At 43.7% G+C, this 23,791-nt stretch overlaps 1 protein-coding gene across 1 annotated transcript in view; it reads right to left on the minus strand.

Moving 5' to 3' along the window:
• The window catches only part of STAT4 (signal transducer and activator of transcription 4), a 48,255-nt gene extending 24,950 nt beyond the window's left edge, over positions 1-23,305 (minus strand). Inside the window, exons 1-5 of the mRNA XM_068137927.1 lie at positions 23,260-23,305; positions 19,983-20,111; positions 17,234-17,378; positions 1,383-1,481; positions 525-617 (exon numbers count right to left, since the gene is read on the minus strand). Of these exons, the coding sequence (XP_067994028.1) occupies positions 525-617; positions 1,383-1,481; positions 17,234-17,378; positions 19,983-20,110 (465 nt within the window). The 5' untranslated portion in view covers position 20,111; positions 23,260-23,305. The remainder of the gene's footprint in view (positions 1-524; positions 618-1,382; positions 1,482-17,233; positions 17,379-19,982; positions 20,112-23,259) is intronic.
• Between the last annotated feature and the right edge of the window lie 486 nt (positions 23,306-23,791).

Raw genomic sequence — 23,791 nt, forward strand, 5'->3', positions numbered from 1 at the left:
ACAGCTCTTCAGCTTTACAAAGGTCTTGGTATGTGACTCAGAGGACACAAGGTCTAGAGACTGCTTAAGAGTCTAGCACTCCTTTACTTTAAAGATGCTGAAGGCAGTGGAACATCTTCCTTATAAGGAAAAGCTGAGTGAGCTGGGGCTTGGAGAAGAGGAGACTGAGGAGTGACTTCATTCACGTTTATAAAGATATGAAGGGTGAGTGTCAGGAGGACAGAGCCAAGCTCTGCTCAGTGATGTCCAATGATAGGACAAGGGGCAATGCGTGCAAGCTGGAGCAGAGGAGGTTCCAGGTGAACATAAGGAAAATCTTTTTCAGTGTGAGGGTAACAGGGCCCTGGAGCAGGCTGCGCAGAGAGGTTGTGGAATCTCCTTCTCTGGAGACATTCAAAACCTGCCTGGATGTGTTCCTGTTCAGCTTCTCATCATAACAGATGTTCCACTCCCCTTGGCATGCTTCAGGTGTGTCAGTATGAAAAACATGTCTGTGTAAACAGCAAACAGGACAAAAATGATACCTGAGCACTGTTCTTGATGGCTGACACCTTGTGTTCTACATTTCTTTGTCGTTCTGAAACCACAGAGTTCTGAAGAGACTTCTCCAGTGGCCCCTGGAATGCATTGATCAGATAATGTGTGTATGAGTAATGATAGTAAGCGATAGTTACTGTACTGCAAGAACTAGCATGGGAAGGGAATTCAGAAGCTGGTCTTTAACCAGATGTAACCAGATGGTGCAAACAGACTAATCTGGCTAGTTCTACAGATATGAAAAATATGCTGCTTGAACTTTCAAATCCAAAAGGTGGAAGGGTGTGGGTATGCTGCAAGCATTTAACACCTAGTAAATTAAAGGAACTGAAACATAGGCTAGTAGAGTTCTGAAAAAGACCCACAATGCCCTTCTGAGAATATGTATAGCATCGGCAGGTGAGTAAAAGAAATAGATTTAGCTTCAAAATCTTATCTAGGCTTTCACCATGTAACAATTTCCCCCAGATTGTTTGTTGGGTGTTTTTAAGAATGTATATTTCAAGTGTCTTTCTTCAAACAACACAAAACCTATCAATGCCTTTGCAACCTATCAGATGAAATGCCTTTAAATGATGCGTTGCATAATTTAAAATCACACACATCTGGTTTACAAAGAATAATCTCTTTAAAGCCTGTCCCACAGATTACAATCTTTGAAGATTAGCTGTGACACAGAAGTCACCTGAAGCAATGTTTGCAGCAGCAGAGCCAGTAAGGAAGTACAAACATGAGTTTAAAGGGCACTGTTTGGCAACTCCTCCACTCTTCCGCTCTGGTGGAATGAGAGGGCAGGAATTGGCCCTAAAAGCATGGAAGCAGAATAATGAGATGTAATTCATTACCTGTACAGGCATGCTAGCTGCAGCCAGGATTCTTCTTTCTTCTCTTAAACAGTTTGAGATGATCACTGCTATGTGCATGGGATTCCCATGATATTTGCCCTGCAAGCACAAGAAAATACCACTTGGAAGAATTCAGAAGTCATGGTGTCTCTGTGGAAATCACAATGTGTTACACTGCCCAGGAGCTCAGTGCAAGTGGAAGACTCCTGTATTGTTCTCAGCCTTTGTTACTTGAGAGGGTTCTTGATCCGCAACCAGCTGCATATAAGCCAGCATGCGCCCAGGTGGCCAAGAAGGCCATCAGCATCGTGGCTTAGATCAGGACAGTGCAAGAAGTTTCTCCTTATGTTTAGGTAAAATTTCCTGTGTTGCAGTTTGTGCCCGTTGTCCCTTGTCCTGTCACTGGGCACCACTGGAAAGAGTCTGGCCCCATCCTCTTGCCTTTCACCCATTAGATATTGATAAGATCCCCTCTCAGTCTTTTCCAGCTAAACAGCCCCAGGTCTCTCAGCCTCTCCTCATCGGAGAGATGCTCCAGTCCCCTCAGCATCTTTGGAGCCTTCATTGTATGCTCTCTGCTAGTTCCATTCTCTCTTGAACTGGGGAGCTCAGACCTGGACCCAGTCCTCCAATGTGGCCTTACTAGGGCAGAGTAGAGAGGAGGAGAACTTCCCTTGACCTGCTCCACGCTCTTCTGAATGCACTGCAGAAACCCATCGCCCTTCTTGGCCACGAGAGCAAACTGCTCTTGTACATGTTCAGTAACTGATGTACAAAGTGTTCACTTCTAGAGAGGCTTTGACTGCTATGGTGTGGTCAACAATGAAAAGAAACTTTCTAATGTTTCTAGGGTTTCTGAAGTCTTTTCAGGATAAATAAGGTACCTGCTCCATAGCGCAGCCAATGCACACCCAAAGTGCCTCCTTTGATCTCTTCAAAAGCAATGTGTGATTGGTGTTAAATCCACTGGTGTGCATATTCATTTCTCAGTTAATGACTACTGATTTCTGTTCGTAGCTGTTATTTTTTTGCTGGTAAAACAGGGTCCCACCTTCCATATAGATGGCTGGACCACACCACGTGTTGGTATCTGCAGGCATCTGAAGCTATGAAGCTTGAGGAGTGTATAGCAGTGGCATACCACCATCCAGCAGTATTTTAGCACTCTAAAATTAAATATCCACTTTAGGGGATCTTTGCATTTTGTCTTTGCCCTGTAATAAAAAGGAGTCAAACAAAAGGTATCTAACAAATGAAAGGAGAAATAAAACCCCTCTCCTGGAGCTGGAAAATGCATTTATGTAGAGGAGGCATTTGGAAAAAAACAACCTTCTGACAGCAGGATGTTTTAAAATACCCCACAAAAAAAGCCAGGTAGCAGGGACTTTCCCAGCATTTCCAGATACTGTTCACATGCAAAACTTTTAAAAACTCTTTCTCTTTTGTTTCATTAAGAGAAAACCATCTGAATCAAGAAGTGGAAATTACTCTTTTTGCCTTCTTCAACTCTTAAAGCTCTTAAAGCAATAAGTAAGCTGCCCCCATTTTGATTCCTGTACTTGTGCCTGTTCAACTCAATTCTGTTTGAGCAGACACCAAGCAGATCAACAGAGAAAAGTGCCACCTGACCTCCTGGAACAGCAGCTCTGCAGTCAAAAAAGCGGAACCCCTTCAGCTGATCTTGAACTCTCTCCTTCAGCTTTCTAATTCTGAAAAAAACACATCAAAATTTGGGGGGTTTCCTTGCTTTCCTCTTCTTTCTTTCTTTCTTCCTTTCTCTCTTTCTTTTCTTTTTCTTTCTTTTCTTTCTTTTCTTTCCTTTCTTTCTTTTCTTTCTTTTCTTTCTTTTCTTTCTTTTCTTTCTTTTCTTTCTTTTCTTTCTTTCTTTCTTTTCTTTCTTTTCTTTCTTTTCTTTCTTTTCTTTCTTTTCTTTCTTTTCTTTCTTTTCTTTCTTTCTTTCTTTTCTTTCTTTCTTTCTTTCTTTTCTTTCTTTCTTTCTTTCTTTCTTTCTTTCTTTCTTTCTTTCTTTCTTTCTTTCTTTCTTTCTTTCTTTCTTTCTTTTTTTTTCTTTCTTTCTTTCTTTCTTTCTTTCTTTCTTTCTTTCTTTCTTTCTTTCTTTCTTTCCTTTCTTTCTTTCTTTTTCTTTTTCCTTTTTCTTTCTTTTTCCTTTTTCTTTCTTTCTTTCTTTTTTCTTTCTTTCTTTCTTTTTCTTTCTTCCTTTCTTTTTCTTTCTTCCTTTCTTTTTCTTTCTTCCTTTCTTTGCTTGCTTGCTTGCTTGCTTACTTGCTTTCTTGCTTGCTTGCTTTCTTTCTCTTTCTTGCTCTTTCTTTCTTCCTTTCTTTCTTCCTTTCTTTCTTCCTTTCTTTCTTCCTTTCTTTCTTCCTTTCTTTGCTTCCTTTCTTTGCTTGCTTTCTTTGCTTGCTTTCTTGCTTGCTTGCTTGCTTGCTTACTTGCTTTCTTGCTTGCTTGCTTTCTTTCTCTTTCTTGCTCTTTCTTTCTTCCTTTCTTTCTTCCTTTCTTTCTTCCTTTCTTTCTTCCTTTCTTTCTTCCTTTCTTTCTTCCTTTCTTTGCTTCCTTTCTTTGCTTGCTTGCTTGCTTTCTTGCTCTTTCTTTCTTTTCTTTTTTCTTTTCTTTTCCTTTCTTTTCTCTTCTCTTCTCTTCTCTTCTCTTCTCTTCTCTTCTCTTCTCTTCTCTTCTCTTCTCTTCTCTTCTCTTCTCTTCTCTTCTCTTCTCTTCTCTTCTCTTCTCTTCTCTTCTCTTCTCTTCTCTTCTCTTCTCTTCTCTTCTCTTCTCTTCTCTTCTCTTCTCTTCTCTTCTCTTCTTTCTTCTATCAAAACCATCAGCTGTATTTTTTCTTGTTTCTGCTAGAAAAAACCTGCTTGAGCCTTTTAACTGTATACTTTACTTGGAGGCATGGAACCCTTAACTAGTATGACTGTTGATGTATTTGTTGGAGTCTAGCAAGTATTTAAAGAAGCTGATAGAAGGGAGGTGATATACCAAGAGATAAAAAACAGGATTACAAAGGCAGGCCAAAAAAAAAAACATTTCCTTCTCTGTTGCTCATTTGTGATACACTTATTTTACTAAGTGTGATACTCAGCATCTCCTTGAAGACACAGATATCTCATCTTTCATCTAATTAAAAATCTGGGAGAAAAAAACAAAACAAAACAACCACCTTTTGTCTAGCATTTTATTTTTGAAAGAAAAAACCAAAACCCTTTGCTATAGTTGTGTACCTCAAAAATTGTGTGGGTGAGAAGGCAGAACCATGCACACTTACTGCCCATTTTTACCTTCAAATATGACAAGCAACATTTTGCCTTGATTGGTTTCCTGGCTTCATTGATGCACCCAGCTGGATAGTCTAATGAAGACAGTGCCAGAACATGAAGAAAGAATAACAGAATCACTTGGGTAGGGAGAGACCGTGCAGTAGCAGGGACATCCTCAACTAGATCAGGTCACCCAGAGCCTCATCGAGCCTCACCTTGTTGTTAGATCTCCAAGGATGTGGCCTCAACCACCTCTCTGGGCAACCTGTTCCAGTGCTCAGCCACCCATATTTTAAAGAACTTTTTCTTAACATCCCATCTAAATCTGCTCTTCTCTAATCATGAAACCATTGGCCCTGAGATAGGTGAAGTGCTTGGGAGGTTTTTTGGAAGCTGTGCTTAACTAGGTGATACTTTCATTAAAAACTCTTTTTTCTACTAGAAAGATGTCTTTGTTGTATCTAGGTCTTTAAGAGGAAGTACCTGTGACACTATTTAGACTGCTCTTGTTAAGATTGTTATTTTTAGATTTCCCTTTCCCCCCTCTGAAAATATGTGATAGAACTTAAAGGTAACCCCATTGTTTTAGACAACTCCTGTGAGTGTGGGAAGTCCTCCTCATAGGCTGTTGTGTTTTGCTTCTCTTGTATCTCATAATGCATGACTTCCGAAAGATTGGACACTTTTTAGGCCATATGCAACCAAATTGCAATAGGCAAAGCTCTAAAAGCACAATGAGTGGGCTGTGAAGACAGACTTCTTTTCTGTCCCTCAGTTTGTCCCCAGGCTCCACTGCTGAGTGTCTTCCCACAGACTGTAAAACCAGTCAAGGAACAGTCTGTAGGAAAAGCAGATTTCTAAGCAGGTAGAGTGAGATACAGTTACAAAATACATATATGTTTGCAGATCTCATCATAGAATCACAAAATGCTTTGGGATGGAAGGGATCTCAGAGATCACCTCCTTCAACCCCACTGCCATGGGCAGGGACACCTCTCAGCTAGACTTGGCTGTGCAAGGCCTCATCCAATCTGGCCTTAAATACCTCCACAGAGGGGGCATCCACGACCTCTCTGAGCAACCCATTATTCCAGAATCTAAACTTTGCAGAATTTAAACTTTCCATCACACACTTTGACTTGTTGAACCTCATGAAGTTGTCACTGGCCCACTTCTCAAGCCTGTGGAGATCCTTATGGATGGCATCTCTTCCCTCAGGCAGCCAAGCTGTGCTGCCAGCAGAGTAGGGTAATGTAGTGATGCTTCTCATTTAAATGACATTTATTTCAGAATAAGTAAAATGTTCCTCATTCAAAATGGGTAAAACAGCACAAGAGAGAGAGGATTGCTTTATTTTTTTAATCCTCCCCTCCTTTCTGGATGCAAAGACCTGGGTATTACTAGCTAATCTCTCAGGCAGATGTTTGACTGCAACTGGGCCCTTAATACTCCAGAATGAACAGAACACAGAAGAGGCTGTTTAGTTAGAATAGAATAGAATAGAATAGAATAGAATAGAATAGAATAGAATAGAATAGAATAGAATAGAATAGAATAGAATAGAATAGAATAGAATAGAATAGAATAGAATAGAATTAACCAGGTTGGAAAACACCTTTGAAATCATCAAGTCCAACCTGTCACCCAACACCATCTAATCAACTAAACCATAGCACTAAGTGCCTCATCCTGGCTCTTCTTAAACACTTCCAGTGATGGTGACTCCACCACCTCCCTGGGCAGCACATTCCAATGGCAAATCTCTGTTTCTGTGAAGAACTTCTTCCTAACATCCAGCATAAATCTCCCCTGGTGCAGCTTGAGACTGTGTCCTCTTGTTCTGGTGCTGGTTGCCTGGGAGAAGAGACCAACCCCCACCAGGCTACCATCTCCCTTCAGGTAGTTGTAGACATCAATAAGGTCTCCTCTGAGCCTCCTCTTCTCCAGGCTAAGCAACCCCAGCTCCCTAAGCTTCTCACAGGGCTTGTGCTCCAGACCCCTCCCCAGCTTTTTTGCCCTTCTCTGGACATGTTCCAGCAACTCAACATCTTTCCTAAACTGAAGGGCCCAGAACTGTTTGCTTGTGTTTTTACATCTGCTTGTAAATTAACTTCTATTCATTCATAGATTCATAGAATGGCTTTGGTTTGGAAGGGACCTTTAATATCATCTGGTTCCAACCCCCCTGGCATGGAAAGGGACAGCTTCCACTAGATCAGGCTGCTTACGGCCTCATCCAGCCTGGCCTTGAACACCTTCACAGAGGGGGCATCCATGATTTCCCTGGACAAGCTGTTCCAGTGTCTCACTACCCTCAGTGGAAAGAATTTCTTTCCAATCTCCACTCTAAATCTGCACTCCTGAAAAGTTCCTTCCCAGCTTTCTTGTAGGCCCCGTTCTGGTGCTGGAAGGACACTCCAAAGTCTCCCCAGCGCCTTCTTTTCTCCAGGCTGAGAAAAAACCTGTTAGAGTTGTATTATTTAGTAACTAGGAAATAAAAGCATTTCACTTGTAATAAATAGCCTTTTATCAGCCTTGTAATGATCATTTTATTAGCAGTCACCAGCCTGCAATCACTCACAGCAGCCCACCAGCTGCTTTAGCATACAGACTTCTGCGTGGGGTTTTCCATTTGTACACTAACATTCTTTGTAAACAGCTTTAATGGTTGAGCTGGAGAACTCAGTGGGGACAAGATGCTCAAGAAAAATCAATCTGAATTGATTAATGTAGGGCACACTGGTTCCAAACCTATTTCCTACTGTTATTTGCTGCTCTGTTGAACTGGTGGGTTGCAAAAGCTCTAAATGCATGTAAATAACACATTGAAATGGATCTTCTGTGGTGGACTAGAAACTTTCTTTTGTTCCATTCTCACCCTGTTGTAAGCTTAACAGGAAACAGCAACTCAAACATCAATGGCTCGGTTTCCATTCTTTGCAACTGTTTCTCAGCACAGTGCTTGTTAGGAGCTGTCTGTTAAGTACCAACTGGAATGTCCTATTTCAGATCTAATGCTATTAGGACCATTTTCCTTGATGTCCTGAAATAAATAACCATGGGGTCCCTCGTGTAGGTACCTTTCTGGTGCTTACATGAGGTGCAAGTGACTTGTGTGCACAGTCACCTGAAATAAAAAAAACTGTTTATCATGGAATCACAGTATCACACAGTATCGCTAAGGTTGGAAGAGACCTCGAGGATCATCGAGTCCAACCTGTCACCACAGACCTCATGACTAGACCATGGCACCAAGTGCCACGTCCAATCCCCTCTTGAACACCTCCAGGGACGGTAACTCCACCACCTGCCTGGGCAGCACATTCCAATGACTAATGACTCTCTTGGTGAAGAACTTTCTCCTCACCTCCAGCCTAAACTTCCCCTGGTGCAGCTTGAACACAGAATCACAGAAGCACAGAATCATTAAGGTTGGAAAAGACCTCCAAGATTATTGAGTCCCACTGTTAGCCCAACACCACAAAACTATGTCCCTAAGTGCTACATCTACACATTTCTTCAGTACTTCTAGGGCTGGTGACTCCAGCCTGTTCCAATGCTTGACCACTCTTTCAGTGAAGAAATTTGTTCTGTTGTCCAACCTAAACCTCCCCTGGCATAACTTGAGGCTGTTTCTTCTCATTCTGCTTGTTATCTGGGAGAAGAAACTGGCCCTCCACCTTGATACAACCCCCTGTCAGGTAGCTGTAGAGAGTGAGGTCTCCCCATAGCCTTGTTTTCTCCAGGCTGAACAACCCCAGTTCCCTCAGCCACTCCTCCCCAGCCCTGTTCTCAGACCTTTCACCAGCTTCGTTGCCCTTCTCTGGACCCGCTCCAGCACTGTGGCATCAGTCTTGCAGTGAAGGTTGAAACTGAACCCAGTACTCAAAGTGCAATCTCACCAGTGCCCACTACAAGGGGATGATCCCTGCCTAGTCTTGATGGTAGCAATATTGCTGATCCTGGCCAGGAGGCTGGTGGCCTTTTTGGCCACCTGAGTACACACTGTCTTATGTTCAGCCAGCTGTCAGTTGGCGCCCCCAGGTCCTTTTCCATCTTTTCCAGCCTCACTCCCCCATGCCTGTAGCCTTCATGGGGTTGTTGTGACCCAAGTGTGATCCAGCACTTGGCCTTGTTGAACCTCATACAATTGACCTTGGCTCATTGGTGCAACCTGTCTTAGATCCTTCTGTATGTTCATTTTAGTCCTATCTGCAGAAGAACAAACATGTTTTGGTTCTCATTACAGATTGAAACACACTGGCCAGTAAAACCAAGAACCTTGGTGAGAACCTGAAGCACAGTCAGGAAGGCACTACTGTGTGACTCTTTAAAGGAGCATGGTGTGAAGTAAGATGCTGTTTGTTTTTACTGCTTAGAAAGAGGGTGAAGTTTATGTGAAAAGAAAAGTAATGTTATTATGTTAATATATGTTGATTACAATGGCAAAATATATTTTCAGATGATATTCCAGATCTTCCAGAGAAGTTACATTTCAGCATCTGAAGGGGACCTACAGAGAGGCTGGGCTGGAGAGGGACTGTTTAGAAGGGCTTGTAGTGATAGGATGATGGGCAATGGTCTGAAACTGCAGCAAGGCAGATTTAGGTTGGAGGAAGTTCTTTACAATGAGAGTGGTGAAATACTGGAACAGGTTGCCCAGGGATGTGGTTAAGGCCCCATCCCTGGAGACATTCAAAATCAGCCTCGATGTGGCCCTGGGTAGCCTGATGTAGTTGGAGGTGTCCCTGCTGACTGCAGGGAGGTTGGACAAGATGACCTTTGAGGGTCCTTCCAACCCAATGCAATCTGTGAATATTTCCATAAAAATATAGGGCTGTGTAGGAGAAAGAAACCAAACTAAATCATTACTTCCCAACTCCACAGTGTGACTACAGTACTTCTAAAATCTTGTTTTGATGTGACTGGTTGGTGGGAATCAGCAAACCAGGTGATTCTGCCTGATCTCTCCATTTGTAAGCACATCCCAAGGCGTTAACAGTGTGCACACAGAATGCCCATTGCCCTCTCTTCCCTCATCTGAAGCTGTAGCAAGGCTGGTGAATGGGTAAAGTTCATCTGCTGTGAGTATCAAATGAGTGTCATAAATACACATCATTTACAGCAAATTGTTCCCCAGAACACATACTCATTCACTCAGGCTTCAGTGGTTAATTCATTTTTATAAAGGATGATTGATGTAATCAGATTTTCCTCTGAATCTAGTAAACATGGATGTGACACAGACGCATGCTGCCACTAATCACAAGGGATTGCTTTCAGAAGACATCTTGAAACTAGAGTAGAAATTAGAGCTCCAGAGATCTGAGAGTAGGATGACTCTGAGAACAACTGCATTTTCACATTTGTAGTTGTCCTGTATCCATCACAGTGCAGCCAGTGGCTCCCCAATTCCTGGGAACGCAGCTGAATCCAGGCTATAATCCCACAGAACTACATCTCATCTAGAAGGCAACTACTGGGTGCTCAAAATTTTCAGCTTGGAGTATTTGGGGAAGAACATCCCTGAGATGAACATCACTGGATTACTCAGAGACCCACAGGTGCCTGCCAGCACCATTCCTAACTGGAGCAGTGGGACACTGGGGTGTGATGGCCACCTCTGATTTTGAGGCTGCTCTAGGCTTCCTCTGCCCCGACTCCTCTGGTTCACTGCCCCTAACCAAAGACTTTGGCACATGAGTCAGAAGTAGGGACAATGCCTCTGTCTATGTCACCAACTGTTGTGCATTACATCTATTGATGTACTGCAGAGGAGCTTCCATCAGGGCCAGTCACGACATCACTTACAGCCATTCCTTCTGAAAACCAAGAAGTAGTTGTTCATGGGCTAGGGTCATGCAGACTGTAGTATCTGCACTCTGGTTCCTAAAAGTGCTAGGCAGCTCTTCTGTGCTTAACATCTGCCCTTTCTGTTTTGTTGTCATGGCAACAGCACACACCATCTCCTTGTGACTAATCTCTGCTTTTCTCCATCTAGGTTTTAAGCAGGAGAAAGAACCACAGGCATAGTTCCCCCCTCCCTTTTTCCCCCATTGCCTCCAAATATTTTCTCTCCTCATTCCTTTCCAGAACTGCTGCTGAGGGAAGCAGGAGTTTTGTTAAGAAGATGGACAGAAAATTTAACCTTAGCAAAGGACTGGGCTGTACTGTCTCCCATCAAAGAGCACAGCAATAAAATGCTGCTTTGCTGTAAAAAAAGAATCAAATTTCCTGACTAGAGAAGTAGTTAATAGTAATGTAAGAAGTAAAACTGAAGGATTTTATCCTAAGCCCCTGATTTTAACATAACCTGTACATTTATATCAGATTCATGTTGAGAAGCAATGTTTCAATGACAACAAGAAATAGAGAAGCAAATTACTGAGAGCTAGCAGGAAACTCAGCTGCTTTACTAAATTTTTCAGCAGTACTTTCAAGTGCTTGTAACTTTGTCAAACTGCCCATTTGCTGCATAGTGTTTCTTTTTCCCTCAAGATAGTTTTGGAATGTCAGCAGTGTGAGCAGAAACGCCAAGTGCTGTAGTTACTTCTCTAATGGTGATCCCTGCGGCCTAAAAGCAGACCCATCTTTCTGCTAGGACTTCAACTCTTTGCCCCTCACAACACTTAAGATGATCCAAAGCCTCATATTGCAAGCATGAGGCAGGAAATTTCTCATTTCTTTCACTACTTCCATCATTATTTTCATGCAGCCACTAGGATGTTTAAGTAAAGACATTTCAGGTCAATCACAGAATCACCATAGAATGGTTTAGGTTGGAAGAGACCTTAAAGATTGCCTAGTTCCGACTCCTCTGCCATGGGCAGGGATGCCTTCCACTAGACTAGGGTGCTCGAGGCCTCATCCTACCTCGCTTTGAACATTTTCTCCATTTGATAACAAAAATGAATCCCAAAGAGATCATTCAAGGTGGGGTATGCTCAGCTGTGGTGCTGGTAAGTCAGGCATAATTCTCCCCAGATTCAGTAAAAGCACCAGGAATCTGGATCCTGATGAGCCATTTGCTGTCTAGTAAACAGCTGCAGAATCCATTTGTAAAGCGTCCATGGCTTCCTCTTCTAAGGCTGCTCTTCATTAACCATCTAGTTGCATTTCTAGCTAAACATTAGTCACTCAATTTTGCCTTTTGTTAAGAACTCCAGAATGCTTTTTAATGCCTTTTGTGTGTTCTCTAATTGTATTAGGGGCCTGGAGCATCTCTTTGGGGAAGAGAGGCTCAGAGACCTGGGGCTGTTTAGCCTGGAGGAGACTGAGAGGGGATCTGATCAATGCTGAGCAACAGCTAAAGGGCAAGGGGCAAGAGGATGGGGCTGGTCTCTTTTCAGTGGTGCTCAGTGACAGGACAAGGGGCAATGGGCATAAACTAGAACACAGGAAGTTCCACCTAAGCACGAAGGAAAAATTTGTTTGCTGTGAGGGTGCTGAAGGCCTGGAGCAGGCTGCTCAGTGAGGTTGTAGAGTCTGCTTCTCTGGAGAAATTCCAAACCCACCTGGACACCGTGATCCCAGACAACCCACTGTGGGTGACCCTGCTTTTAGCATGAAGGTTGGACTAGATGATCTCCAGAGGTCCCTTCCAACCCCTACCAGGCTGAGATTGAGTGTGATTTTATTATTACTATTGTCACAGTATTAAGGAACCTATCCCACAGATCAAGGTACTGCTCTGCATACTTAGCAAGAAATGCTGGTTTCCAGCACCACCTACTCTGATAACACAATTTGGCTCCAAAGAGCAAACAAACATTGCTCTAAGATCATGTGCTGAAATTGAACAGCTTTCTGTTGTGTCTGTGTGCACGTTGTAGATGTGTCTGAAGGTCTGTGTGGTATAGAGGGGAAGGAAGAGGAGTGAACTGTGAAATTTCCAAGAATTGCTTCTTCAAAGAGCAAAGCAGAGATAAAGGTGGGCTCATAGTAACCAACTATGGTAACTTAATCAAACCAACACTGTTCACAGTCACCAGAAAAGATGTTGACAAATGTAGCTTACTCTCCTACTCATAAACCCAGCCCTCCATAGTCAGTGAAAAAGCTTGCTAGTTTTATGGTGTAGCCTTCCAGTCTCCCTTTCTCTAGGTGGTATGTTGGGACAGAAGGGCCCCTGGTATTGTCCTATGTATATCAGTCATCTTCTGTTGTTCTATTATGAAACTGCCACAAATTAGCTCAAATGGAAAGAGTTAGGTATCTGCAAGTACATCTAACTGTGGGTGGGGAGCCAAATGCCCAGTTACAAGCTTCTCACATATTCAGCAAAATACACTCAGTGATGCATTTTAAAAAGATTAAACACAGTCACAGGATTTGCATACTCAAATTTAACAGCATTACAGCAGATACCATCCATAAAGAATCATAGAAAGGTTTAGGTTGGAAGGGACCTTGAAGAATATCTAGTTCCAGTGCCCCTGCCATGGGCAAGGTCACTTCCTCCTAGACCAGGTTGCTCAAGGCCCTATCCAACCTGGCTTTCAACACTTCCAGGCTTGGAGTCCTCACAACTTCTGTGGACCAACCTGTTTCAGTGCCTCACCACCATCATGGGAAGAATTTCTTTCTAAATCAAGCTTCTTCCAGTTTGAAGCCATTCCCTCTCATCCTGTCACTACAAGCCTTTGTTAGAAGTCTCTCACCTGCTCTCCTGTAGCCCACTTCAGGTACTGAAAGGTTGCTCTAAGGTCTCCCTGCAGCCTTTTCCTCTCCAGGCTGAACAAACTCTCTCAGTTTGTCTTCATAAGCAGAGGTGCTTCACTCCTCTGATTATCTTCATCTCCACCTCTGGATCTCCTTTAACAGTTAATAATTTTAAAAACCTCAACACAGCAAGAGTCCAGTTCTACTCCAGCCTACAGAAATTCTTTGGGAAATCCAAATAGATGGTGGGTGATACTGCTGAAGGTCACCAGAAATCAGGGAAAGCTCTAACAGTGCAAGTGCTGTTCAGTGGTGACCACATGTTTTGAAACTAAACAAGCAGGTTCTTATCTAAATACAGGTTATTGATGTCTTTTTAGCATGGAGAGAGGCTAACATGGTTAGTGAAGGGGACAGATGTTGTACTTTGTTTTTAGCTCAGCTGGAAACATTTTACATCACAGTTTCAAACTTTTTAATCAGCAGTCTAATTCCAGCATCACACATGTTAAGAAGTTGTTAATGCTTTAGACTGCAAACCTGCAGAGCTTTGCCACCCTAGGGAGCAGAGGGAGCTTGCTACTCCAGACAGCTTACTAAGTCAGGCCCTTCCGGTGTTCAACAGCGTGCCAGAGAAAGCAGGCTAGTGTACATTACAATTTGGGTAGCATTTCATTTCAGGGCTAGCAATCAAGGGAAAGTATGTCTTGGGCTACTCCACATGGACTTTACTGTTGCTTTACCAAGAGTTAAAAAAGAGCAGTTCTTGTGCTGGCTCTGTATGTGGTGACCAGAAGCTAGCTGTACAGTTGTAACGGGGACACCTGAGCTTATTGGCTTGTTCCGGAATCATGGCTCAGATCCTTGCCACCTGAGAACCCACTTAATCAGAAACCAATTAAAAGGCCCCTTCTGCTTTTCTGGAACAAGCCTCCTTTGCTTTGTGCTTCTCAGGAAGCAAACTATAATATATTTTTCCAAACACATCCAGACTTAAAGAAAATGGTTTTCATTATGGCCATTTTCACAGCCCTAAAGGCCTGTTTACTCGTCTCTGTGTGCCAAATCTCACAGAGCATCCAGACCTGCCATTTCAAGTTTTGGTAAAAAAATCAGGAATAAAATAAATGGTCTGAAGAGAAGGAACAGTGAGAAACTTAGAAACTTGAGGTTTGTAGAGCCCACAGGTACATCTGACCCAGTCCTTCTGCACATGCACATTGTGATGATATTAGCATAAATGCTCTGGTGAGGCTACATCTGCAATGTTGTGTCCAGTTCTGGGCCCCTCAGTTCAGAAGGGCCTCAGGGAACTGCTTGGAAGAGTCCAGTGCAGAGCCATAAAGATGCTGAAGGCAGTGGAACATCTCCATTGTGAGGAAAGGCTGAGGGAGCTGGGGCTCTTTGGACTGGAGAAGAGGGGACTGAGGAGACCTCAATCATGTTGATAAAGATGTGAAGGGTGAGTGTCAAGAGGATGGAGCCAGGCTCTGTTCAGTGATGTCCAATGACAGAACAAGGAGCAAAGGGTGCAAGGTGGAGCAGAGGAGGTTCCAGGTGAAAATAAAGAACAACCTTTTCACTGTGAGTGCAACAGGGCCCTGGAGCAGGCTGTCCAGAGAGGTTGTGGAGTCTCCTTCTCTTGAGAGTTTCAAAACCCACCTGGATGCATTCCTGTGTGACCTACTCTAGGTGATCCTGGTCTGGCAGAGGGGTTGGACTAGATGAGACTTCCAGGTCCCTTTCAACCTCTGTAAAAACACCATATGCTAAGCCAGGAATACACCAATGCACTGCTCGTTTCAGTGCCCTGACTAAAGAGTGTCAAGACCCTGTCAGAAATAACAGGATTAACCTTCCTGCTCTTCAGTCCCGAAGCAATTGAGTAAATTTGCTGTTGAAGCAGTGCTGAACAGTGGATAGTTTCTGGCTACACAAACTAGGAAAGATGCAAAAAAAGCAATTTTAGTTTTAAGTCATGTGAGACTGTTTGCCTAACAGCAGGAGAAAAAGTGGAAATGGAAATGTTGTTGCATTTTTTAAGAGGCCACCAGCAGGACCAAAGAATAGACAGACACAAAGCCATAGAGAAAACAAAATATTTGGCAAAGTAATGCTAAGATTTTCCTGGACTTCTGTCTGTGTGTATGTGTGTATGTATATTTATACCTCAAATGACAAAAATATTTTGCAAGGAGTGTAACTGTCACTTAAGTACTTCTGGAAAACACCACCAAAGAGAAGGAAAACCCACAAACTTTCATTAAACTCAGATGCCTATCTGTAGTGTGCAGAAGACAGATAGATGTCAGGAAGTAGGTGACTAATGAAGTGGAACTATGAGAATCCTTGCCTTAGATAAATACATTTTTGGAGAAACATTCAGCCACTCAAAATAAATATCATTTTGCAGAAGCCCAATGGAAAATCCTTTAAGCCACTCAGAACAAATAATCCCAGCTCAGCATAAACCAGCAAACATGCTGGTGATTTACAGGGCTTCCTTTTTTTCAGGGTGCTGCTTTTAAGCCCCAAATATGTTTGATTTGGGTTTTTTCACTCCATAATTAAATACCCATATGTGCCTGCAAGGTGGTAATTACAGTGGTAATAATCATGAACATCTATCAGCACAGAGCTAAAAAAACTAACAGAGCTTGTATCTGAGCAGTGTGCATTAAAATGTCAATTATTGCTCCACAAAGTAATAGAGTGGAATTATTATTTTGAATTATCTTGTTGAAGGCTTGGTCTTTTGAGTCTAGAGCAATCAGCACAGCTCTGAGCTGTGTGCAGGAACAAACCTGCCTGAGGCTGAAACAGCCTCAAGCTGCACCAGTTGGGGTTTAGGTTGGATATTAGAAGAAACTTCTTCACTAAAGGGTTCTCAACCACTGGAACAAGTTCCCCAGGGAAGTGGTTGTATCCCCATCCTTGGAGGTGTTTAAAAGAGGCAGAGATGTGGTGGTGAGGAATGTGAGGATGATTAAGGGACTTGAACATCTCTCCTATAAAGAAAAAATGAGAGAATTGAGGCTGGTGGGACCTGAATCTGCTTTCCAATACCTGAAGGGATCCTACAGGAAGGCTGGAGAGGGATTTTTCATAAGGGTGTCTAGAGGCAGGACAAGGGGAAATGGTTTAGGGGGAGGTTTAGACTGGATCTTAGGAAGAAGTTCTTCAGTATGAGAGTGGTGAGACTCTGGAGTAGGTTGACCAGAGTAGTTGTGGATGTCTCCTCCCTGGGGGTGTTTTAAGGCCAAATTGCATGAGGCCTTGGGCAACCAAGTCCATTTGAGAGGCATCCCTGCCCATGGTGGGGAGGTGGGAATAGATGATCTCTGAGATTCCTTCCAACCTGATCCATTCTATGATTCTATGTCTAGTCTTGAGAAGGCTAAGAGAGGACCTTATCAATGTCTATAAGTATCTGAGAGGTGGTTGTCAAGATGCAGGTGCCAGGCTCTTTTTTGGTGGTGCCCAGTGACAGGCCAAGGAACAACAGGTACAAGCCGGAACACAGGAGGTTCCACCTCAGTATGAGGAGAAACTTCTTTACTGTGAGGGTGACAGAGCCCTGGAGCAGGCTGCCCAGAGAGATTGTGGAGTCTCCTTCTCTGGAGTCTTTCAAAACCCATCTGGATGCATTCCTGTGCAGCCTGTCCTAGGTGATCCTGCTTTGGCAGGGGGGTTGGGCTTGGTCATTTCTAGAGGTCCCTTCCAATCTCTAGCACTCTATGATTCTACGGCTTAGCACCAGACTTGGCAGAGTTAGAGCATGGTTGGACTCAGTCATCTGAAAGGGCTTTTCCAGAAGAAATGATTCTATTAAACTGTGTTCAGCAAAGGCTGGGCACTACCTTTAGAAACCAGTCAAGAGTATGCAATTTGTCACCTGAAGTAACAACTCACCTGCAGCAGCTTCCTGATTCTTTTCAGGTTGTGTATCAAGAGGAGATTCTTTTCCTGTGAAACTCGGTCCAGCTGTTCATCCACTTGTATGAGCAGATTCTGTAAAAGGATCATTGCCATTGCTTCGTTGTTGGACGCAGCCTCCCTAAAGAATCAATGAGCGAGAACCACACCTCTTTAAGATTTCATAAAATGTGTCAATCTGTCTGTACAGAAAATTCTATTTCCATTCAGAAATCTAAGTAGCAAAAAACAGGCTTTAAATGTACAAGGAGAAACTTCTTTCCTGTGAGAGAGCACAGGAACAGGCTGCCCAGACAGGCTGCGGGGTGTCCTTCTCTGGAGAGATTCCAAATCCGCCTGGACATTGCAATCCTGGGCAACCTGCTGTGGGCGACCCGGCTTCAGCAGGGTGTTTGGACTAGATGGTCCTTTCCAACCCCCATCAGTCTAAGATGCAATGATAGGTGATGCATATAGTTAGGTGTTTGTGAATAATCAATTTTATGATACTTTTATTCATGTTTGTGGCCAGTTGACGTTGCCCCCTTAAGAAAGGGAATATGGTGGACGGAAGTTGGTAAACGGAAGGAATAGTCTAAACTAATTTCATTGGGAGAGTGGGAGGAAGCACCTTCGGAACTGGGAGTGAACTGGACATTTCCAGCACTTCTCTGTCAGTCTTGCTTTCGCCTTTCCACGGTGCAGCAGCTCTGCAGCTATCTCTGTGCTGGGCTTTCTGCCAAGGCCTCGGCCTTGAAGTCCAGATACAGGCCTGTATTAACTGCTTTTCCAATTAACACAAAACTGCTTTTAACTTCTTTCTTTCGCTCTCTCTCTCTTCTAACCTAATCTGGGGAAAGGGGGGGAGAGAGGGGAGAGAGGAGGTGGGGAACCCCCTCTCTGCCGAGGGGGGTTACTCTCATTTCTGTGTTACTCTGTTGTATATCTTTGTATATATTGTAGATATTGTAAATTTGTAAATATTCCCCTGCATACTCTACATTGCTTTGTAAATATAGCTCCACTGCTTTGCTAATTCAGCTTGTGAGGTTTTTTTCCCTTTCCCTTCAAGTTTCTTTCCTTTTGCCTTACAAGGGGGAAGGGAGGAGGCTTCTTGGCCTTACCCTTCCAAACCCACCACAATGTTCATAGAACGGTTTGGGTTGGAAGGGACCTTCAAGATTATCTAGTTCCAACCCCCCTGACGTGGGCAAGGACACCTCCTACTAGACCAGGCTGCTCAAGGCCCCATCCAACCTGCCTTTCAACACTGTCAGGTTTGGAGGATCCATAGCTTCTCTGGGCAACCTGTTCCAACGTCTCACCACCTCACAGAGAAGAATTTCTTCCCAATATCTAATATAAATCGAGGTTTGAAGGCAGTACCCCTTGTCCTGTCACTCAAAGCCTTTGTAATAAGTCACTCTCTACCTCTCCTGTAGGCCCTCTTCAAATGCTGGAAGGCTATTGTGCAGTCTCCCTGGAGCTTTCCCTTCTCCAGGCTGATCTCATCTATAAAGATAGTGCGAGGATGTTCTTTGGCTGGCTCTATAGCCTGTGCTGAGAGGAGGCAACCAGGGCTTTCTAGCCCCTGTCCAGTGAAAACTTAAATATAGCTAACTTCTCAGAGGAAATGGGCCTTGTGCAGACTGTCCCTCTTGCTCTGTTAGTCACAGATGTAATTTCTGAATTTCATGCCCAGTTTCAGAGTTGTCACTGGGCTCCATTTCCACAAGAGACTATGCCCTTACACACTGCATAAAAATGGCAGGTTAGCAGAGAAGAGAAATTCAAATTAGTGCCTCCACTGAGGAAAATAGTAGTAATAACTTGCTCCAGGAGGCAACAGCCAGATGGCCAGTCAGCAGATGGATATCCTCACCAGGTAAGGTGTGAGGATAAGCCTTGCCTGGCCAAAGTACAGGAAGACTGAAGTTGATGGTGAAGGGTATGTAGGGGACAAAAGACACAGTAGCATGCAAAACCAGGCTTTACTGGTTCTGCTGTTTATGGAAAAACTTGGTACACAACGAGCAAAACAGAGGAAGATAAGACTTTGGACTGCATCATACCCTTGTCCTTGCGATATTCTCTTTCCTTGCTCCTCAAATGGCAGATGCCTGTTTGAGACATTCCTGCTAAATCTGGCAAATAGGCTCTTGTGCTCCTACAGCCCCATAAACACTAAGCTAGGAAATGTACCAGAAGATTATATTCTTTAGCAGATGTAGGTTTTGTCCTCCAGTAGTCTTGGGGATTTAGCTTGAAAAACTGAGTCGTCTCTTCTTGGTATGACTAACTCAATCTATTTTTGGCATTTAGTTCTGAACTTTATGAAGATAACTCTCCAGTGAATTTGTGCATAAATTCACCTTCTAGAGAACAGTTCCTGCAAACTAGCTGGCTTGTTCCCCCAAAATTCTATCTCCAGCTTTAAGTGCACTTTCAGACAAGTGAATAATTTGATGCTGCTGTAAGTCAGTGTGTAACACTTCCAGATGAAAAACCTTTAATACCATCACTTCACCTACCATTTTTATTGGATTTTGTTTAAAAGTAAGTTCAAATGAAACTCTACCTGCAGGCATTCCTTAAATTTTAACTCAGTTCAGTGGGCTAAATCCATGAGTGGAATACATTGCAGGTGCCTGCAAAGCTGACAAATGAGCACCCTAAAATCTGCCAGATAATGATAGAATTGTTCATGAGAGAAACCAAATGAGAGGGAAGAAAAGGTTTTTCCTACCAATCTTGGCTTTCTATCCATTGTGCTAGTAGATGGCGGATTTCCATGGGGAAGTTGTCATCGTAGAACTGGTCTACTTGCTCTAAAAACTTTATTTCCAGTTGCTGAACTTGACTCCATTGGGACATACTGCAAAAGGAAAGATTCAAGGTGTTTGCCATTAAAAGGTGGATATTAATTATGAACCCAAAGTGTATAAGCCATTTATTTTCACTGTAGTTCTTATTAGAGACTTTAATATTCCTGTTTATTGTCTTGGCTAAAGTCAAAGGGAAGAAGGAGAAAAGTGAGCAAGATCATTATAAGAAGTCCTAGCTCTTATACTTGAATGAGCAGCTCTACCAACGTCCTTCCTTAATGCAAATGTTTTGGGGTGCTGTATGAGAGGGTGATCTACACAGACCTTCCTTCAAGAGAAGTAGCTTAGGATTGCACTCTTCAAATCCAGGTAAAACTGCTCTTAGGGAGGAGTAGTAGAAAGCAACAAAATTGCTGCTCTCGGTGAATTCATACCATTCCTGTCTTCACCTTAAGGTACTGATGGTTGGTAGTTATTGTGCTGTTCCCAGAGTCCCACATCTTCTGTTTGAAGAGTGCTGTTTTGCAACCTGAATTATGTATCTAGTACATGCTTTCTATTTTCAATTGCCATGCAATTCCTAAGTTTGACATTACACAAAGAAAATGAGATGCATAAAGTAATATGAAAACTAAGAGACAAGCTCTGATATTCTGACTGAAAAATAAACTTTCTCAAGTTTTGACAGAGATACTGGATTTAAAAGCTTGGTTGCTCCTGGTTTGAAGTGGGCTGAATTGTCTCTGTTGTTGAATTGTCTCTGTTCCTCTCCATGGGCAAAAGAGATTGTTTTGGATGAGCAGGCTTTCTGCAGACACCTCAGCCTCAGTGACTCTCTCTCCATGTAGAGCATGGCCTTTCTGACAGCTGCACTGTAAGGTTATCATCATTAATCCTGCTAGTGAAAACATCATTTTCATTGTGACTTTTGGTTTTTTTTTTCAGTGCAGGAAAGACTGAAGATAAAACATTGCCTCAGACCAGGATACAGTAGGCTATAGTTCTACGTGGGGCATTTGGATAACAAGTTAGTAGTAGGATTGAGAACAGGCCATTATGGGTGACCAGAAAAGAGGGCCTCCATCCTGGGGTCCTCCATCCTCAAGTGGGCTCTGCCCACACCTTGATATAAGTACCAGAGGTTGTCTTCCCTTTTGCTGGGATGTTTGTGTTAGCAAACTATACAAAATCCACTTATGGACTAAAAGTTGCATGGCAGTAAGTCAAAATACTACATCTGTTTGAACATGTCTGATAGAAATTTTTCCTGATAAAAGAAAAGATGAGATTTAATCAAAATTAACATTTCCACAGAATGTTGACCTTTGTATAAACAGCTTCTCTTTTTCCAATTCTGATTCATAGTTTCACAATGTGAACAGCTTGGAGGACAGAATATATCATGGTTTTACCGCTCTGATCTTTCATTTTCACAGATTCACAGATTGTGTTGGGTTGGGAGGGACCCTCAAAGGTCATCTTTTCCAACACCCCTGCAGTCAGCAGGGTCACCTCCAACTACATCAGGGCCACATTGAGTCTGATCTTGAATGCCTCCAGGGACAGGGCCTCAACCACATCCTTGGGCAACCTCTTCCAGTATTTTACCACTATCTTTGTAATAACTTTCTCTTTGTATTCATTCTGCATTTTCTGAAGTCAGAGGGGGGAAAAAAAGGAAAGATGATGAAGCATGTCAAGGTGTAGCAGAGTCCTGACTCATGCTACTGCAAAAGTAGCAAGTTTTAGTTTCTCCTCAACAAAGGCTGGATGGGATGATTGTATGCATGGTATGAAGGATACTGCATATAATGTCAGTGGAAATGTGCCCAGTGACATTCCCCTCCTCTTTATTACTTCCACTTGAAGAGGAAAAAAATATTGCCTGAACTTTCTATAAAGTGCTGAGGAAGAGTAATTCATTCTCTTTGTTGCTACACTGAGAGTTACACAGGATCACAGACCTTATTTCTAGAGGTATATACAAGAAACTAAATAATAATACATTAATAACTCATGCTCAGAAAGAAAATTAAGGGTGTTTTATTAAGCCTGTCTACTTCCCATGGGAATATTATTATTATTATTATTATTATTATTATTATTATTATTATTATTATTATTATTATTATTATTATTATTATTATTATTATTATTATTATTATTATTATTATTATTATTATTTCTGGTGAATCCTGGTGATTATGAGATCCTAAAAAGATTAGTAAGAAAACTTCATACGATTATCTAAAGAAAAGAAAAAACATAGAGCAAGATTTAGTTCAGGCTGCGTCCATGAGGTGTGCACCCAGGAGGGATGCTCACATGCATAAACAAATGCTTGCATGGCATGGTTTGCAGATTGGATTTTTATGATGTGTTTGCTGTGATACATCTTGACACCCACACACAACTGTTTGGTTGGAAGAAACCTCAGGAGAACTTGCACCCCAGAAGGCTGATGGCATCCTGGGCTGCATCAAAAGAAGTGTGGCCAGCAGATTGAAAGGTGATTCTGCCACTCTGCTCTGGTGAGACCTCACCTGGAGTGCTGCATCCAGCTCTGGGGCTCCTGACACGAGAGACATGGACCTGCTGGAGTGGGTCCAGAGGAGGGATACAAAATGATCAGAGGGCTGGAGGACCTCTCCTAAGGAGACAGGCTGAAAGAGTTGAGGCCGTTCAGCCTGGAGAAGAGAAGGCTCCAGGTAGACCTTAGAGCTACATTTCAGTATCTGAATGGGACCTACAGGTAGGCAGAGGAGGGACTTTTTACAAGGGCTTATAGTGATAGGGCAAGGGTCAGTGATTTGAAACTGGAGCAGGGTAGATTTAGATTGGACATCAGGAGAAGTTCTGTTCAATGAGAGTGATGAAACGCTCAAAGAGGTTGCCCAGGGATGTGGTTGATGCCCTTTCCCTAGAGACATTCAAGATCAGACTCGACGTGGCTCTGGGCAGCCTGATGTAGTTGGAGGTGTCCCAACTGACTGTAGCGGAGCTGGACAAGAGGACCTTTGAGGGTCCCTTCCAACCCGATGCAATCTGTAACTCTGTGAGCCTGTCTCTGACCAACCGTTAAGGGGTTTTTCTCCCATCCCTCCTCAGAGAACCGCTCCGCCTTTCCCAGCGCCGGTTCTCTGCACACCGGCCCTGCTCCACGCCGGCCCGCCCCGCGCTCCCGTCTGCCCTACTTACCTGCACCAGACGGGTGAGGACCGAGCGCTGCAGCCCGCGGCGGGTCCCGGCTGCTCGACGGCTGCCTGCTGCCTGCCCGCCCCGCCCTCTACCGCGCGCATTATGCTGCGCCTGCCCCCGGGCCTGCCCCTGCGGCCTTCCTGTGCGTCAGCCCGGCCCGGCTAGGTGCTGGCGGCCCCGCTGCCGCCTGGCCTCAGCGCAAGGACCCCCTCAGCGCAGAGACCCCCTCAGCGCAGAGACCCCCTCAGCGTAAGGACCCCCTCAGCGTAAGGACCCCCTCAGCGCAGGGACCCCCTCAGCGTAAGGACCCCCTCAGCGCAGGGACCCCCTCAGCGCAAGGGCCCCCTCAGCGCAAGGACTCCCTCAGCGCAGAGACCCCCTCAGCGCAAGGGCCCCCTCAGCGCAGAGACCCCCTCAGCGCAGAGACCCCCTCAGCGTAAGGACCCCCTCAGCGTAAGGACCCCCTCAGCGCAGGGACCCCCTCAGCGTAAGGACCCCCTCAGCGCAGGGACCCCCTCAGCGCAAGGGCCCC

Source organism: Melanerpes formicivorus, unplaced genomic scaffold (genome assembly GCF_026170545.1).
Source record: "Melanerpes formicivorus ecotype bairdi unplaced genomic scaffold, bMelFor1.0.p_v2 SCAF_5, whole genome shotgun sequence".
NCBI classification, from domain to species: Eukaryota; Metazoa; Chordata; class Aves; order Piciformes; family Picidae; genus Melanerpes; species Melanerpes formicivorus.